Consider the following 19434-nt stretch of genomic DNA (forward strand, 5'->3'; position numbering starts at 1 on the left):
TGCGAGTGTGTGTGCCTGTGTCTTTTTTTTTTTTTCCCTCTCATCTAATTTCATCTGCGAGAGACTGTCCCTAGAGGACAAGACAAGAGAGAACCAATTATATCCAGCGGTTGGTTTCTCCAAAATGAAGGCATCTGTTCCATGCCAACGACTTCCACATGGAAGAAAAACAGAACTTTGAAGGCATCTGCGTTCATGGTTGACAGTTGCAGATCTTAGGGTCTACTGTAATTGCCCAGCTGCAAACATGATTTGGTTGCTGCTGTTGTCAGCTGATCTCCTTGCACTGAAAAGAAGGGAGTTTAAATAGCAAATAGCTGGATAAAAATCAGATATTCTTCCACAATACTGACACCTTTTCCCTTCTGAAGGAGATATTTTTCCTGGTACAATGGGTTTGATGGAAGTAAATTGCAAAGTGGTTCTTGAACTAACATTTTACAAAATACTCTGCTTAAAAATGCTATTCTTTAAATAATGTACCCATCCAAGCACAATGTGTTCATTATTTGCTAGTATTTCAGGCTGGTATTTTGTAAGAGTGATTCAGAAACCAGTATGATTCAGCAGCCACATAATCCTGCAGCCCACCTTATTTAGCCAAGTAGTCTCAGTAATATCCAGAGTACACCTGAGCAGAAGCTTAGAGTTTTCACCCCAAATGCATATGGCAGATAAATAACTAGTATATTTATTACTCAACTCACATCATTTCCAGCATGAGTGAATACTTTCCAAAAGATACTTCATAGAAACATTACTGGTAATTACAGCACTGGGTGCCACATTTGCAGTGAGACACTCCGCAAAGCTGTGCACCTTCACTGCTAAAAAAATCAAGCAAGCTGTTAAGAAGAATCTCATATAAAGTAGCAAGACCCGAAATGATTTTTCCAAAGCACAGGACTGAGTGCCATTTAGAGATCCAAGACTATTGTTGGTGCAGTTGCAACAAAGACAATAAAAACTGGCCTAAGCAGAAAATGCACTGACATTCTCAATCCTCGACTCACCAGATAAAAGCAGATCATAGTTTCCAGAAATATGTCATGCACGTCTTGAGTTTTTGTAGTTTTCTTACCTAGGACTTTTATGAGTATCTTGAAAGAAGGAAAACAGTATATGATAGGGAAATACTTTTTTCTTTTTTTTTTTAACTGAATTCTTTGTTATTCTGCTGGATTCCAGCTGCAATCCCAAACATACTCTGCAACAACAGCATTCAGCCCTCACAGCCAGGTAGCCACTCAGCTTACAAGGGACAGCAAGGATTCCCAGACAGTTTCCCTTGCTTGTCACATACCTCAAATTATTATGAATGCTTGAAGTAGTGAACCTGGGGGGACACAGTAGAGCTGACACTTCCTGACCACTTCTGAATTCCCTCCAGGAAGGACAAGAGTTGGGAGTGAGGACAATTAACACAGCCACCTGTTTCCTGTGACCTCCTAAGGGGCAGAAATGGCCACTGAAGACTTGCTCTGGCAATGCCACTGAGGTCCTGCCCACCCTTCTCTCCCCAGAGGAGCCATGGAATAATAAAAACAATAGTGGCCAATAATAGCTCTGTAAGAGATAGTGAAATTTAGGCTTGGACTTAAAAACAAATGAACAAACAAACAAAAAAGAAAATTAACATCAGAAGCTCCCCATGTGAAGAGGATGGGATCAATAAATCTCAGAACGTGGAAGGAAAATTATACATTGATCCCCCCCTTCCAACTACTGTAGCTGTTATTTACTGTAGTTGCGCATTTCTGTGGAAAAAGTCTGGAGCAGGCAGCTGGCTTAAACAGAATTTAAAACAGCTCTTGGGATACACAAGTTGAGAATCCTGGCCCAATGGACTCAATAGGAATCTCTGCAAGTATTATTATGGAAGGAACAGGCTTTTTGTCTCCTTTATACAGAAGTCTTATCAGGTAAGCCTGTGATTTACAATTCAAAAAGAATGCCTTGCTTTACACTGGGACCTGAGCTAGCCCGTTTCATTAGGGAGAGATCTAGATCTAAGTCTCAGAATTGATACAAGAAAGTATTGTCAAGATCACAGATGTGAGATGGGAGCACAGAAAGCCTGAAGGTCCAGATCCTCAGACTGGCATTTAAACTAAAGAAACACTATCTTCACTGAGAACTGGGCATGGGAGTACCACGGAAAATCTGAGCTCCAATACTTTAATTCAATGTTTACAAGCTCTGCAGATTCATGGAGTTCCATTAATTTATCATGGTGCACATGAAATGTGTACAACATTCAGAAACAACGCTAGGCTGTTCAGTTCAGTAGGATGGTTTCCTTGTCCACCTGTAGCACACTTTAATACAGGTTGCAGCCTGCTTTTCCAGCATTAAGTGGTTTGCCATCAAGCTTTAAAATAATAAATAGCAGAGTCATGAAACAGGTTTTGCTTAATGGTTCCTAGAACTCAGTGACTTCACTCACTAAAACACTTTCTATAACATTACCCTTAAATACTTTTAGCAATGTCACCATTAAAATAAAATAAAAAACCATCCTGGCCACCACCCACAGGTGCCATTATTCCCACATTTGTTGGCAGCTTTTTCTGGCACTGCTACGCTTTAATGGCTCTGGCAACAAACCCCACCTGGATGTCACCAGAAGTGCTCCTTTGGAGCACTCTTCCCAAATATCCTTTGCAGCATTCTTTGTTGCACCCTAACCATCCCACTTTCTAGCAAAAGCCTCACTCTCTCACTGTCAGCCTTGGGGAGTTTTCTCCCTGAACTTGTTTAATGCATGTGTGATTCAATGTTAGGATGAATTTTCCAAGAGGATTTCAGGAAAATATCTTTGCTGCTCAGGTTGGGTGTTCACTCACATCCCAGCTTTAAAATTCCTCTTATTACATCCCAGTAGCACAACGTGACCAAATCAATGGGACAACAAAGCACAGGTACAAAACCCTATATAATCTGATGCTTCATCAGGGACTTTGTTAAACCTTGTGACTCCCAGAAAGCACATACAGCTTTACTCAACATGCCACACAACCAGTCATGGCAACACACAGAACCAGCATTCTGATACTGCCATTACAAAAATAAAAGAAGCAAAAACCAGAAAATGTATTCCAAAAAATATGCAAATGTGGGAAAAAAAGGGATGATTTTTTGGGGGCTGAATTGTTGGGTTTGGTTTTTTTTTCCCCAAGCTATTTAAAATGATACCTGGGCCACAACCAAAAGGGGTACCTGTGTGGTCACCGTCAGAAATCAAAAAATGTAGACAGCAGATCTCCAAATAAAAGGCACCACAAAAGTGAAAAGCCAGTGGTAATGCCTACTACTTATGCAAATTGCATATAAACATCCAACATGGCAGACGTACATAAGCCTCCTAGAGCTCCAAAAGTAACTACGGTCTGGTACAATTTGTAATGGTTGTACAACCATCGCCTCAGATGCTTGTCTGAATTCCTGGGCTTTACTCTCTGTAGCAGCTTGGCTCTCCATAAACGATACCTATTTTATTACACGCCGCTGCCTCCCACCATGTGCATACAAATTCCACTCCACTAGGTGGAGTCTTCTGTCTTTCCAGACTGCAACCTAATTTCCAAAAGAACCTGTTAATCTATCCCCCGTGAACTTTGCATATTTACTTTACTATAAGCGCCAGAGTATACCTGTCTTGATAGACATAAAAGTGGAAATGAATCAAAAGCCTTCTGAAATAATTAAAGAAATTATGAACTATCCCATGAGGATCCCAAATCAGCATGTTACGATACAGGATCATTCAGGAATATTGTTGCTGTACAGTTCTGTACAACACAACTGTACATTCATGAACACTACATTCAATCAATAATACTGAGTATAAAAACATATCCCCTAAATAAATCACCATATCACACATGCCCAAAAACGACATATAAACAAACCCAAGTTTCAGAAATTTTACTAAATTCTTTTTACGTATTCTGAAATACTTTTGAGTATCTAGGATGCCCTCCCTTTCCAAGCATCCCAAAATGTGTTACAGAAAATGAGAGGGAACATTGAAGTACCTCTTTCCATATTCCCATTTCCGTTCACAACCATTGCGTTAAATATGGCAACTATTCAACAGGAACAGCAAAACTGCATGGAGCACTTCTGGCAAAGATTAAGAAAACAGAGCATTCCCATGAATGTGTTCAGAACATTTAGATAAGAAAATCTGGATACCCTGCATCCAGCTATAATTTTTACTTTGGGGCTGGACTCCACCCCAACCCCTGTGCAAAGTACCAGAAAATCCCACGACCAGGGTAAAAAGCTCCTTGGTTTAAAAACTCTTCAGGTAGACAGTATCTGCTCTCACATGCTGCGCCAGAGCATTTGCTCGGCAGTATCTGTGTGCAGAAAGCCCCACGTAGGCACCAAGCATGAACGTGAGGTTCCCCAAGGCTCTCACATTCCCAGGTCAGCCGAGGTAGGGCCTCCTCAGCGCCACTCCTGCTGTTGGCAGATATCACGAGCTATTTAAGGCTACGGACATTTTGCCCCAATCGGCCATGTTTTCTGTAATATTTACTTCTCGTACATATGTCTATAACTATGTATACATCCCACAGAAGGTGAGGTTTAACAGGGTTAGCTTTGTTGGGGAAAAGAAGGTTTGGAGGAAAGGAAACAACTTTCATGTTGAGAAGATTTGAATCTAGTGACTGTCACGGGATGTAAACACTTCTGGGGAGGGAGGCTTTTTGTTATGTTTCAGGAGAGCACAGAGTTTTGGATAAAATCTGTATAAATAATTATCCCTCTGTCATTCAACATAAATTTATGCACATGTGTGCACACAGTTATGCTGGGGAATACAAGCAATAAAGTAGACATGCTTCTAGACAACCTACCACAAGCACGGATCTCACACAGAATCTATATTTAAATTTCAGTTTATTGAATTTTAATTATTTCTGATCTGCAGATCACTTTGAGGAAAATCTCCCAAGGTCAAAAGCTTACAAATCCAATTGCAAAACCAAACAGAAGCATCAGCAAGGCCCTTTCCCATGCAGACACTTACCAAAAAAATTAGTTCCTGAGTACCAGAGTAGATTAGAATTCAACAGCTAAAACCCATTCTATCTAATACTACAACCAGATATTTCTCTATGTTGAAATAAAGCAATAAAAGCTCTCATTCTATTCTGGACGTTTACTCATGTTCTGTACACGGGACTCCATAGATGTAACAGTGAATTATCCCTGCTTCATTTAGATCCTTATAACAAACACATATCCTTTCTCTTAGGTTGTTGTTGGAGTTTTTTTTGGTTTTTTTTTTAATTAAAAATCAACAATGTTATGCTCTCCCGAGATGCTTGTGATAGAAAATGTATGCTCTACCAATACTATGCTTTCCAAGTCATAGAATTCACTTGGATTAGCAGCTCCACAACTGTGAATATTTTTGTATATATGCATTCAAATACGATTCAGTCATTTCATTTACCATGGAAAAAGTTACTCCAAAATCCCCTTTAAATAAAATGTCCTCGATGAGCCTAAACTTAAGATTTGCAGGTATATCAGGAATGAAACAAGCCAAAGAATGTTCTGTCATACTCTGAACATCCTTTACATTGCTCAAGGTCCTCAGTAGTAAGTAAAGCTGTATTGCTGCAATGGGGAAATGGCCACATGTCATTTTAAGATACAATCATAGTTTATTAATAAAATTATTTCAAATGTAGGAGTTAAATCCTTTTACCAACATAGTGACATTCAGCTATCCAGTGTCATTTTTCCAGTTCAAATAGATATGCTCCTAATTGCATAATGCCATTTTATCTGCTGAAGATAAAAGTGCCGATAAACAAAAATGCACATTAGGCAGGAGATTTTTCAGAATAGATTTTTTTTTTTTCAAATAACCCACTTGCATTAACAAAAGATTGCAATGGCTTCCAAATTATAGGGTGTTATTTTTAGTGGAAGTAGTTCAATATTCATATTGGAGCAGATGTAGCAGTTTAACAAAACAGCTCTTCAAATCCTGCACAAATTGAAAACAGGAAAACTGATTGCATTTTCTCTTATCACTTTCCTTTTCTGCATTGACACTTTTGGCCTTCTGAAAATTTACACATGGCTTTCATCTCAACAGCACCTGCTGATCAAACAGAAACCTAACATTTTCAGGAAAATGGTATAAAGGACTAGTTTTCTTTTTACCATCTTAAAGGGCATCGGCAGTCCACTTGATGGCAACAATTGCTGAGTAGATGGCACACAAAATACATTTTATATTTTCATTCCACTTACTTTTAAAAATTAGTTAAATTGCAGTGGCTCTTCTGTATTTGCTCTTTGTCTGCTTTAAATTAATTTCAATCTCTATCTCTGCATTACCCTGATGGGTTTCATTCTACAGTCAGCCAGATTTTAAAAAAATTTGAAAGCCTTTGAAATAATAAACACATTGCATATTCTCCAAACAGGGGTCTTCTTTATATATGCATTTATATGCGATCATATAAACTGATATATACAATTATGCATTCACATGCACATATTGCACAGACATTTCTTTTTATGGTGCTTATACCAAGGAAAAAATGTGTGTGTATATAGATATATAGATATATATGTATGTATGTATGTATGTATCATTCTGCTATAGTCTCACTGCATTGAATTCCCTGAGCATTGTCGTTAGAACATGTTGAGGGGAAAGAAATTCAAAGGGCATTTATTTATTTTTAAGTTGTTCTTTGTTTCCCTTGCCGTCTTCAGACTGGGAGAAGGTCTAGCAGATGCTCTGGAACTTGAGCATCAAGACAGGGTTGAGATGCTGCCATTGGTGAACACGGCAAATATGCAAACAGCACAACCAGAAATCCTTGGGCTCCTGCAAAAGTTAAAGGTATCAAATCATGTATATAAAAAATGAAACATAAGTACCTTGTTATCCTGTCTGCTTCTGAGCCTGTAAACTCTGAAGCACAGCAGCAGGTAACAAGGACCATCTTCCTTTGTACATAATTCTAGGTGCAATTAAAGATACTCCTGAAACCTGCTATGTGTCAGCTTCTTAACTGATAGAGCCCTCACCCTCCTGAAGTACTTTGCTGCCATCCATTACCATTCTGCTTCAGTGATAAGGTAACCTGAAGGCAGAGATGACATACAGTAATATATGTGCCACTCCAGACAGTTGGTTCATGAATTTCAGTGTTTCATCATGCTCACTGAGGCAATCGCAAACCTGAAATGTCAATATGTTCAGTCAATGGAAGTAAAATAATGGGGCTCTATTGTCTTACCCTATCGATCTGCTGCTGTCAACAAGAATACATGCCCCCCTGGCTTTAAACAAATTTTAATTAGGCTTTTAGTTACCAGATCATATCTATATATCTATCTGTGCAAACACTTGACAAAGTGAAACGGCAGTATAAATATTTCAAACTTTTAAATATAAAGGTAATTGTTTAATGTTGCCTTAAGATATTACCACTGATAGAGCCGTTTGCTAAAGCAGCGTGCACACACACACTGAGCATGCAAGTCATCTTAATCTGGGAGAGAACTTAAAAAGCACCACCCAAAGTCCATCCGAAACAACAGAAAAGGAAGAGCAAAGAGGCTACTTTTCCTAAAGCCCGGTGTCATCCTCTGCGGGGATTCTGGAAGTTAGGAGCCTTCATTAAAACGACCCCAGGAGTGAGCAGTGGGTGTCTAGGCGTGACAGGCCGGGGCTGTCACAGCCCCTCGGCCCCGCTGCCACCCCAGGCCGGGGCTCCTCCACCCCGTCCCGCCACACACCCAGACACGGCACTCTCTGCTCCCGTGGGCTGTATTTAAAGTGGGGTCCCTTAGTCACCTTTGTTCTGCGGCCACCTCCTCCCTCCCCGCGGCCAGCCCGGCAGGCGAGCCCCTCTCCGCTCCCCTCGGCACAGCCCGAGGGCGGGGGGGATGCAGCACAACAAAGGCATATCCCGTCTCCCCGCCGGCTAATCTCTGCCCGTAAATCCCCCGTCCGCTCCGGGGGAGATAATAAGTGGTTACATCTTCACTTCTCCCCGCGCCTATCGACTTGTGCAGCGCCGAGGGAGCCGAGCCGGGCCGGGCCGGGCCGGGCGGTGTGAGGCGGCGAGGGCTGTCCCCCCACCCGCCCGCCTCTCCGCCTCTCCCGCCCGCGGGTGGAGATTTTACCTTCCGGCGGCGGGAGGGACGAGGAGGCGCCGGCGCGGCCCGGGCTTTGTGCGCCTCACGCGCCTCGCAGCTTATCTGCGGCGCAAGGACGGAGCATCGCGGCTCCGCGGCCCCGCCGGCGCGGGGGGAGCGGCACGGCGGCGTGCATCGGGGCGATTATTTTATCAGCACGGCCCAGATGGCGGCCGGAGGCTGTGCGAGGCTGCGGGGCCGGGAGCGGGGCTCAGGCCGGCCCGGGGTCCCCGGGGAGGCCGCGCCCGGCACGAGGAGAGGCGCCACCTCCGCGCCGCCCACCGGGGGAGAAGGCGGCGGTGCCCAGGTCTGCGTGTGGCTGCCCTCCGGCCGGCATCCGGCCCTGCTCCGGCCCTGGAAGTTGCTCGACACCTTTCCGGGATAAGGACCCTGCCAGGGGTCGCGCAGCGCTGACTCCCCAAGGCTCCTCTGCCGGAGGTCGCCGCCACTCTCGTCAAGGCGATTGTCACTGTGACTGCCTCAAGCGCGGCTCCCCTTTCACAGACCTTACCTGTTCCTGCAGTCTGACTCCCCCCTCACAGACCATGCCTACATCCCGCACGGAGCACGACGGCCGCTGGCCTAGTGCAGTCACAGACTGTATCCGCTCCCAGTTTGGCCAAGTCCCTACCTAACCCAACCTGTCTTTCTCACCATTGGTGTAAGAGCCTGAACACAGCACTGCTGCCACAAAGTGGTGGCATCATTAACCAGAGGATGAGCGATAAGGAGGAGCTGGTCCCTACACTTCACAACTCAGTTTTCTGTGAAAACTGAGGGGCTATTTTGTCGGGATTCATCAAAGAGCACGGGGTTAGCACAAGGTACAGAAAGGGGAGACAGCAAAGCAGCCTGGCCTGCCTGCCATAGCACAGCCGGCCAGCTGAATAGCTATGCCAGCACCGCGTACTTTATGCGCTCGGTTTTTAAAGTTTCCAAAATGTTTCTCCCTGGGACTCAACACTTATTTGTTAGGAAACGCATTTCCATTGCACGTCTGCCGAGGAGCACCACGAAGGAGGGAGGAGGACAATGACAGCGCGCTGAAGTGAGACTGCCATTGTTCAGTGCAAAACTCCTTCCAAAATCACTCGTCCAAGATAGCAGTTTTTTCCACAAGAAAAGGAATAGAGGGAATTTGACACATAATACAAAGTGAGAACCAGAACCTAGATGGGGGAAGGGCATGTGTGTGAAAATCGTGTCACCGCAATGAATGTCAGATAAAAAGGGGTCTGTCACAAATCCTCCACTAATCCAATAATGTGAAAACCTCTTGGTATCACTGAGACATAGCACAAGGTAATTTTTTTTATTTTTCATAAACCACTCTATATGTTGAGCCTTGGAAAGACAGCAATTGGGCAAATGTTCTTATCACAAAGCCAGGACTTTGATTTTTCAATAAAGGCAAACCGATTTTCACACGTCAAATTTACTATGCATTCCTCAGCCAGTACTTTTACCCTGAAGAAGGGCCACTTCTCCCTCAACTTCCTCCAGTTGTCAGTTGTGTGACAACCATATTTAGAGGTAATCAGACAGGTCATATTACAAAAGTTAGTGAACTTGTTTGAAACCTTAGCTGCTAAAGGTATGTTCTACGCATTTCTAAAGAAAAGTGACTTATTAATTAATTCAACCTGCAAGGTAATACAGAGCTTTCTCTCTGCATATGTTATTTCAAACTATTACGCACACATTAGAGACTGCTCTTTTTTGGTATTTCTGTTACAGAGCTTTTCCTTGAAATACATACATATCATGCCATGAACTAATTTAGGATCTGTCAGATTCTCGTCTTGCAGGGCCACCATGTGCATCTTATATCTATGTTGACCATACTTTTATTACTCAAATCACTAAACTCTAAAGAAAAACTAATCCAGTACCCTTCCTAAGGTAAGCAGTTTGCTGTGAAAACACTCACATTTAAAAATAAAACAATGTGTATTAATAAAATAAATACAATCAGAATACGAATGTGTAACAGAAGTGGCGTTCCATAAGCACAGCTGTCTCAAAGTCCAAGCTGCAGGCTAGAAATCTTAATTTCAACTGACTCTCTTGTAATAATGGGTTACCTTCCTCTAAAGCAGAAAGTCCATCTGCCCCAGGCAGATAAGTTTTGAAGCATTAAAACAGATAAAAATCTAACATTTTCTTCCTTGCATTGAATATGTGAATTCTAGTGTGCTATAATGTGAGAATTCCAACATATGACTAATATGGCATAATATCTCATAGCTCAGCTTGTCATTACCTCACTTGTAATTCTTATGTTAATTATGTTCATAATTACTAAAAAGAGATGTGGTAGAAATTCATGTGACCTTTTACTGCAGAATGCATTTCTCACTCTTTCCACTTTATTTTAATAATATAGGTTAAACCAGAAGAAAGTATTTCTGACACACTCTGCATGTATGTGTATACATATTTAACATGAAACCACTTCTGCCTCATATTTCAGCCAAAGGACCACCTACATGCCAGTACATTGACATGAAAGTGATGATAACTGAAAAGTCTACCCTGAAATGTACCCCTAAATAACTGTGCCTACAGTGAACCTTTTCGATTAAGCATAGCTAGAGCCATCACTGAAGCCTGGGACTTAAATGGAGCTCTGCATTTTTATTCAGGACCTTTGTTAATGCAGCAGTATCCCAACTACAAGTACATAACAGCCATACAGCAATTTATTTTACTCACAGGCAAACCATCACCGTCTGTACACAAAACACATTTACAATAAAATCACTACGGATTTCATTAAGAGAAAGCCTACTCGAATTTCATTTCTTTGGACCTAATCTATAATTAGTGTGGACAGACAGGTGCAAACCCTTCTCCTCTACAGATGGCTACTGGAAATGGTGCAAAATAGCTCCTTCTGTTTAAACAACACACAGATAACCTGCTCTGCTCTTATCACTTACAATTACCTCCATTATACTGAACTAATGTTTACTTTAATAAAATGTCCACTGTTGTCTAAACATTATTTGGAACTTTCATATTGATAGCAGAAAAAAAAAATGAAGACGGAAGTCAATGTATTTTAGATGAAAATTTGGAGGGGGAAATAAAAAAAGCTTTTAAAGAACAGGGTATTTCGACTTTGATTTTATGTCTGCTGTTCATTTTTCTTTATCCACAAAACCACACAGTCTGCTACTTCCTAATGTATTTGTGCTACCATATATTAAACTAATAAAATTTATAATAAGAACAGGATAACTGCATTTTAAAAGCAGTTCTTTAAAGAGGAACATCTATGTGGAAAACCAAGACCCTTTGCCTTAAAAGTTCCATTTTTAAACCAACTGTTTTAGATGTGAAACAACATGAAGACAATGTAACCTGGAAGCCAATGTTTCAAGGATTTACACTCTCATTACTTATACTAAATTCGGAGTCAGTTTCAACTTTTTAAATATTATAGGTTGTTTTTAAAGGCTGTATGAAAAAGAGCAGGCTGCTACTAACTACATGGATCAAGTATTTTTTGATGTATTCAGATTAAAAATAATTATCTTCTGACATTTCTTTAGCCAAGCCATGAGAAATAGCCCCTTCAGAACACCAAACTCATGTTTTATTTCAGCTATTAAGTCTTCTTGATCTCTGCATGACAACTTAAGTTTCTTCAGAACAAAGAACAAGACCTTCTCCTCCCCCCAAGTATAAAAATTCTGAAGCTCCTGCAATAGCGACATACTGATATCCTTATTCAATTAGCTAAAGATTTAACAGTAATGGACTGTGGCAAGTGGATTTGAAAGTTGAAAATAACGATTGCAAGCCCTTTCTCCCATCACCCCCAATGCAAACACTGCAGATGCCTATTTCACCCAAAGCGTCTGGCAACAAGGAGTTTGCAGTCTGCACAGTACCTCAGTGAGGCGAGCTTCGCATTCAACGCCTGTCGTCTGAACTTCATTTCAGAGAACTGAGAAACAGGATTTGACAGGGAAGAATGTCCTGAACTGACTATCCACTGACCAGCACTCCAGGTGGAGCTATTTTTCTCCCCCATTATTCCAAAAACAATACTCCCAGTATAAAACTCCATGTGCACACAGGCATACATAGTGTTAAGCGTACACAGATGAGAGACACCGTGTGATGTTTTACTGGTCCATTATTTAGGCATGAAACAAGTTAATGTTAAGGTGGTCAAAAATGGTAGAAGGCAGTGTTTTACTTAAAAAGATTTTGGAAACTATTTAAAAGCTCAAAGCCTTTGAAGAAAAACAACTTGTGCAGCAGTTGCCAGGAAGCAGTGACCTAACACTGCTGTCTGCATTCCATTACAAACAGAATGGTTCTTGTCTCCCTACAGCATGCTCATGGCTCAAGAACCCAGTCACTCACCCTTGTGCAAGCACAGGACAGAAAGAAGTCCTGCTATCATCTCTTGTAGCCCTCGCCTGGCTCCAGCTTGCAAGAGGCACCAATGGAATTAAGAGTGGGTTGGGTTTTTGGTGGAGCTTGGTGTTTTCTTGCACTGGTGCATGGTTGAGCTTCCCATGATAGCGAAAGAAATCACTCATTAATTGAAAATAGTAACAATTATACTGAAGGTTCAGATATGGTGACACTGACCTTAAGAAAGTTATCAATTATCAAACATAGTGTAAGTTCCTAATTAAAAACCTTTACAGTAAATCTGCAATGAATCTCACACCTAACAACACCTTTGCCAACTTCATATTTTCACAGACTGTACAGTTATGAATGACCCATATTCACGTCTTTTTCATATTATCTTCCTATTGATGGGGAGACACAGAAACACCTAGTGCTAAAACCAGAACACATAAACAAGATGGACTAACTTTTTTACCATTCAGCAGAGCTGAAGGAAATTCCCTGATCATATTGGATTTCCTAAGGAAATCAGCCCAGAATAAACTGAATGAGGTTTTCAGACTTCCCATGGAAAGGTCAAGCATCAGCTTTAACAACCATTAGAAACCAGTTTCAATCCTCTTGGCTATCCAGATTCACTAAGCCGTTAACAGAAAAGCTGAACAGAAAACCTGGACAATAGAATTCAGCTCTAAAAACGTCTTTCACATCTTGCCTCAAACTGCAGTTAACAAAGTTGCTTATTTAAACTTTCCATTGCATCTGTCAGGATGCAGAAATGGAGATGGAAATGTAAGGCTTCAAGGGTGTAGCTAAATAAATTATACTCACCCTTAGCCCTAACATACTGTGTTTACAAATACAATAATTATGCTTCTAGCTACATGTCAACGGAAAACATTCTCTAAGTCCTTCAAAAAGCACGCAAGCATTACTATAAGTAGGAAATAAGTCAAAACAGATTAGTAGACCAAAAATGGGGAGGGGAAAAAAAAAAAAATCCTGCTTTGGTCAGCAACTCAGACCACCATCAGGGGATAAATCAATTTGCAGCAGCTGTGGACAGCCATTTAAGTCTGGGACCTGAACAGATTAATTAGGAGAAGCGATGTTAAAAGTTAAAGGGGTCAGCGTTACATTAAGCACACGAGTACTTGCTGGAGAAAACGCTTGGCTGTACATACCAAGACTCAGAAGACATTCTTCTAGTTAGCCAGGGCTACGCCAGTAGCCAAGCGTTTGGCACTTGCTGCTTTCCCAGGGACAGCACGGCAGCACCCGCAGGCTGATTTCAAGAGGAATATACCCATTCTTGCCCAGCCCTTGCCGCGCCGCGCTGTGCCCTCACCGCGTTCAGCATTGCCCGCACAGTCGGGCGCGCAGCCGTGCAGAGCGCACCTTGGGGCCGCGCCGGCAAGCGAAGGCAGGCGCTTCCCGCCCGGCTGAGCTTGTCAGTGGAAAACTTAGGCAGCTCTTTCGGGCAGGCTTGCTGCCGCGCGCTCAGCAGATTGCAGCCCGCTCCCGAGCTATCTGCGGGGCGGTAGCTGCCGGCTCCCGGGAGTCACGGCCGGGCGGCTGCGAGAGACGGATCCTCTCCGTGCCGTGATTTAGGGCGCGGCAGAGGTGGGAGGGGGTGACGGGCAGAGCCTGCTGCGGATCGGGAGATGGAGGGCTGCTCTCCCAAAGAAACCCGAGCGGCTCCGAGGCGGCTGTTCCCCACCGCGGTGATGCCGGGGAGCCCCCGGCTGCAGCCGGGCCGGGCGGTCCCGCTACGCCCGGCTCCGACTGCAACATGGGGCGCAGGAGGGGGAGGCTGCTTCGGGTCCCCATACGTTCGCCCTCCCTCCTTTAAACTTGTCAGCGAACTGAAGGAAGTAACATTTTAGCTCCTAGTTGGAGCATGAGCGATTTAAGAGCTGCGTCCGATTAGTTACTTTCGGTTTCTCTCTAACATCTAAGGGAGCAGAGCGCAGGAACGACAGATAGTTCGCTATAAATTAAGTCTGCAACGGAGTCACGAGTACTCCCGCTAGGGTGGCAAATCCTTCCCTGCCCTAAATCAAATTTCTCAACTTTGGCACTAACAAAAGGACTCGAACTCGGCAAAAGTCAAAGGCTCGTCTAAATGGCCGGGAATGTGGTTTTCATCCTTCCAATATCCCTTATCGATGATCTGTTGCGGATTTACGGAATCGAACCCTTCAGCTCAGCCAAACGAGATGACACGGTTACATTGTATTGCAGTTTTGGAAATGAACTTCCTAACGTTAGCCTGTCGTTTTAGGAAACAAGCTATTTGCAAGACCGCGGTGCAGCTAAAGGCGATGTGCACTGCCTAAAATATTTCTTTCAAAATAGTCCGAAAAGATGTTGCCAGTGCTGCATGAACCTATGTTTGCAGTGAAACAAACAAGCGAAACGAAACAATCCCATCAGAAATATTTCTGGCACTCCGACTCACACTGGCCAGCGCTAGAGCCGGGAGAGAGGGGAGGCAGGAAAGAAAAAGGCAAGTCCTAAATCCAGACAGAAATCTGATGCTTTGCTATAATAAACGCCTTTGAGGGTTATTTTCTGCAAAAGTGGGTTATTTGGTTTCTGAGCTCTTGAGCAGTATCCGGGGTGCTAGTTTGTAAGCCGGCGACAGAGCGTGTAAGGCTGCATGCAGCGCTAACCTGGCCCGGGCACAGCAGCAGCCCCGGGCCGCCTGGGTTAGTCACAGCCGCGGGAGCCCCTCAGAGCCCGGGGAGCCCTGCGGGAGAGGAGAAAGGGAAAGAAAAGGGGCTCGGGCTCCCCCCGCCCCGGCGCGCCCTGCCCAGCACTGCCCGCGCCCGTACTCACACTGCAGAGGACCGGAGATGCCCACCATTCGCCACGGGCTGCGAGCTGCAAATAAAAGTTCCCGTCCTGCTCGGGGGAGAGAGACGGCAGCCCAGGCTGCTGGAGGGGCGAGGGGGTGGGAAAGGGGAGAGCAGCGCCGCGCGGCTTCCCTTCCCAGTCCAGATGATCCACGTCCACAAAAGTCAAAACGAGCTGAGGAGAAACTCCAGCTGCTCTTCCCCCCCCACCACCCTCTCTCGCTCTTTTTTTTTTTTTTTTTTTTTTTTTAAAGGAGGATCAGCTCGAGAGAGACTACTGGTTCCACGGGAAAGGACAAGAACCAAAAATAAAGCAAAGTCTCCAAGTCGAGATAGTTAATGCCCAGGTCCTTCTCCTTGCTGCTGCTGCTGCTGCCGCCGCCTCAGACAAACGTGATGTGGAGCGCAGGGAGCGGCCGCTGTCAGTGGCGGGGTCTCTGCCTGTCCCCGAGCAGCCGACGCATAGCTGAGCCCGCGGCGAACCCGAGCCGAGCCGCCGGTGCGGTGCCGTGCGGTGCCGAGCCGAGCCCGCCGCCCGCCCGAGGCTGCGCCGCCGCCGCCGCTCCGCTGCGCCCGGCTCCCGCTAGCAGGCAGCGCGCGAGGCAGGCAGCATACTGCCGGCAGCCGGGCCGGCCCCGCTACCCAGGTGCAGGGGGGGAGGGCTTAAAGCAGTGGGAGGTGATAGAGGTAGGAGACATCTGTGTCGTGAAGAGGTTAGTGGGGGTCAAGTATATGTTAACAATAGGCGAGCGTGGTCCCTCTCGGGCAGCCTGCCTACTCTTTCTTTCGCTCGCTCGCTCGCTTTTACTGGGTGGACATCTAACTTGCTCCCTAATGATGCCTCCCCGGCTTTAAGAGTCCAGACTGCCCTGCAGTAACCCAAGACAAACACTTTCTCTAGCCATCTGGAGAGCTCCTGGCTGCTCTGCCTGTGTCTCATCACTGTGTGAAGAGACAGCAGTGCTAGAAATCAAGCCACTCTCAGATCTACTCTCTAATCCCCTTCTGTTAGCTGATTTCCAGTCAGACTGTTTGCTTTTGCATTAGATAATAGCCTTAGAGAAAACAATTATCATTTTCTTTTTCCCTTTGTTTTTCCTCTTTCTAAAGTACAGTATTCAGGAAGGCCTCCCTCTCTTTATTTTAAAAGAAATTTATAGTCTTTCATGGCTTGAAGAACCCAGATGCAATTTCACACTTTCCTGGAAGGGGATTCTGGATTCTTCTGAAAGCAGCGACACGATCACAACTGCAGTGAAAATTAATTACTATCATCTACAATTAATAGAAGCATGCCACCGTTTGACTTCGTGTTTCATTACATAATCATTTCGGTAGGCATCCATATATTTTCCGATTCATCAGTTATTCCCTTCTACGTGTTGCAGAGAATATTATTGTCAGTCCCACAATCTAGAGCAAACTGGTATTTCTGCTATCATGTTGACACTATATAAAGAAGGCGTCTCCACAAAAAGAAAAAAAAAAGAAAAAAAAAGAAAAAAAACTTCTTACATTTGCTTCAGAGTAAAAAAGTATGTGTTTTTTTTCAGATTGCAGATAATGGATTGGAACTGTCAGAAATGCTGGGACATTTAGTTTCATTTTTTTTCCAATGTCAGATGTTAAGTAAAAGAGTGAGCGTGGAATAGAACTTCTAATCAAGCTGCCTTTTTTATTCCTGTGCATACACGCGTGCACGCACGCACACATGCACACACACACATACACTATAGGCCTGATCTTGCAAATTTACAAATGCTTCATTTTAAACACATAAATAGACCTACTGGATGCAAAGTAGCATTCTGTGTGTTTATTATAAAGGCATACACATTTCCAAAAGGGTGGAAGCATTTTTATGTATATTTATATGCATGTTTATAGCAGTATTTGCCTCTGTTGCTGGCTTTGAAATTTTGGTTGAGTTTGAAAATATGTTTTAAATATATTTTATAATCTGGATAAAGCTACCTTTTCTGAAGGTATTTAAGAATATGGAACTTTACTGAACTGGTCAGTATCTTGTAATACACAGTTGAATTTACATTGGAGTAAATTCAGCTCCCCAGATCATAAATCAGGACATGTTTTGATCTACTGTGATTTCAATTTACAAAGATGGTGAGCAGCCACAAGTCTGGCATTGGTTTCTAATTTAAAAACTATCTGTTTTACAGAGGTCTATTTCAAGGCCAAAATTACGGAAGAATCTTTTTAAAAGTATCTTCAAATATTTAAAAATAATCTAAAGATAGCAAATTTTACAAGGCTTCTTTTGTCTACAGCAGATTTAGAAACTTTGAAAATCTTTGTGGCATGATACTTTCATTCCAATTATTCTATGTGTAAGGTGAAAAATAAAGAAGAGATTTGCCAGTGGTCTCAGAGCATGTTTTGATGAAGTGTCAGGGACTGAACACTGACTCCTAATTCTCAGTTTACAGCTTTAAAAAAAACCCTGCAGTGCTTCCTCTTTAGCATATACCTTCACTCTAGAAGATCAATCAACTTTCTAGGCATTACTGTTCAAATTAGTGGAGGAGCATCAGGTTAGATTTAAAAACTCTGGAAAATCGAGTCTGAACTATTAGCAAGTTAATATCCATGAATTTTATAGACTTCTGTGGTCTCTTTCCATAATGAGAAAAATACAGAAATCGACTATTAAACTCCCACCCCTGGCTTGTCTTGTATGACATTTCCCACTGTTCCCAGTAAGGACAAAACCTTCTCAGATAATGGAGTGTAGTAGAGAGTGTTAAATGCCAACTACTTCATGGCAACTATATTTTTCTTAGACATGCTGGGAGAATTGACATGATTCCTAAATAATAAAAGATTGTAACCATCGACTCTTATCATTTTATTGCAAAGCTGATGATTGAAGTCTGGCTTACTGCAAACTTCTCTTATCCATACCTTTTTCTTCTCTCTATTTATTTCTCAGAGAAAGTAGATGAGTTTTAGTGAAAAAGGAAAAATAAACACGTTCTTTGGAAGATGAATTCATGTTTCAGGAAGGAAAAAAAAATGCAGCCTCACAGTAGACCTCACAAATACTTGGTAACTTTACACCCTGCAGATTTTTTCTGCAGACTGTAGTTGCCATGTCTGATTTGACATATGAAGGATTTACACTGTGTATCACTGTGTGACATTGTGTGAGAGAAAGGCTGGTAAAAGTATAGTTGCACATGGAAGTCAGAAATATCCTGCTAGGCTGTCCAAATCTGACTATATTTTGATTGTACAGAGACCGATCAAATGTTCAGAGCTGAAACATGGCTCAGTCTTTACTGTGAATAATTATACTATGGGCAGTCATCTGCACTGAAATTCTTGGAAGAGAACTTAAATATCAACTCACCTCATTTCTGTTTAAAAATAGAGACAAGTATGTCCCTCCTAATTGTCACTGCCTTGCAGCTCGGAGTGTTACATATTGTCACATGTTCCCATCCAGAGCTCATGTTCCTGAAACACTTTTCCAGTCAAACTGTGCAGGCTTTAAGTCCATCCTTGTTTTTCAGAGATGTTTCTCTGTAAATGTGTGTTCCACTTCCAAAAGCTCTCTTTCACAGTCCATGAAGTGCACAAGGATCTCGCTATTTGCTTCTGCTGAAGCTGGATTGGGCCTTGGCATCCGGATCGGGGCTGTGGGTAGCTACTGCAGCATTCATTTGAGAAGCTGTCATTTGGATGGTGTGACGCTGTAAATATTCGTGTAAAACTAAACGGTCAGATAGAAAGCTCAGCTGGATCATTGATAGCTTGAACTCACAAACCTTTCCCTTAACCATATCTTCCCAATTTCCCCTCTAATTTGCAAGTATATTTTACATATTCGTGTGGGTCACGCTTCATTTTCACCTCAGTCTGTTTGCACACCTTTTGTAGGTTGTGCAGTGCAGAGGATTGCAGTGGGATGGAGGCTGCTGCAGGATTACACCAAAGTTGCATAGACTTTCCTCAGAAAATCGTTGTCAGTTTAGCTGGGAGTGTAGGCTAA

General features: G+C 43.1%; 1 protein-coding gene across 6 annotated transcripts in view; it reads right to left on the reverse strand.

Annotated features, from left to right (window-relative positions):
* RUNX1T1 (RUNX1 partner transcriptional co-repressor 1) overlaps positions 1-15953 on the reverse strand; it is a 114841-nt gene extending 98888 nt beyond the window's left edge. The window contains exon 1 of one of the 6 annotated variants that reach the window (XM_032129100.1): positions 15406-15953. Coding sequence is in view for 1 of the 6 variants with exons in the window: in XM_032129134.1 (XP_031985025.1) it covers positions 15406-15433 (28 nt within the window). In the remaining 5 variants the exon portion in view is untranslated. Of the gene's footprint in view, positions 1-8175; positions 8352-13748; positions 14116-15405 lie in introns of those variants that run through there. The other 5 variants (XM_032129134.1, XM_032129107.1, XM_032129163.1 and 2 more) reach the window with 5 other exon arrangements.
* Positions 15954-19434: the final 3481 nt, after the last annotated feature.

This window comes from Corvus moneduloides, chromosome 1 (genome assembly GCF_009650955.1).
Source record: "Corvus moneduloides isolate bCorMon1 chromosome 1, bCorMon1.pri, whole genome shotgun sequence".
Lineage (NCBI taxonomy): Eukaryota > Metazoa > Chordata > Aves > Passeriformes > Corvidae > Corvus > Corvus moneduloides.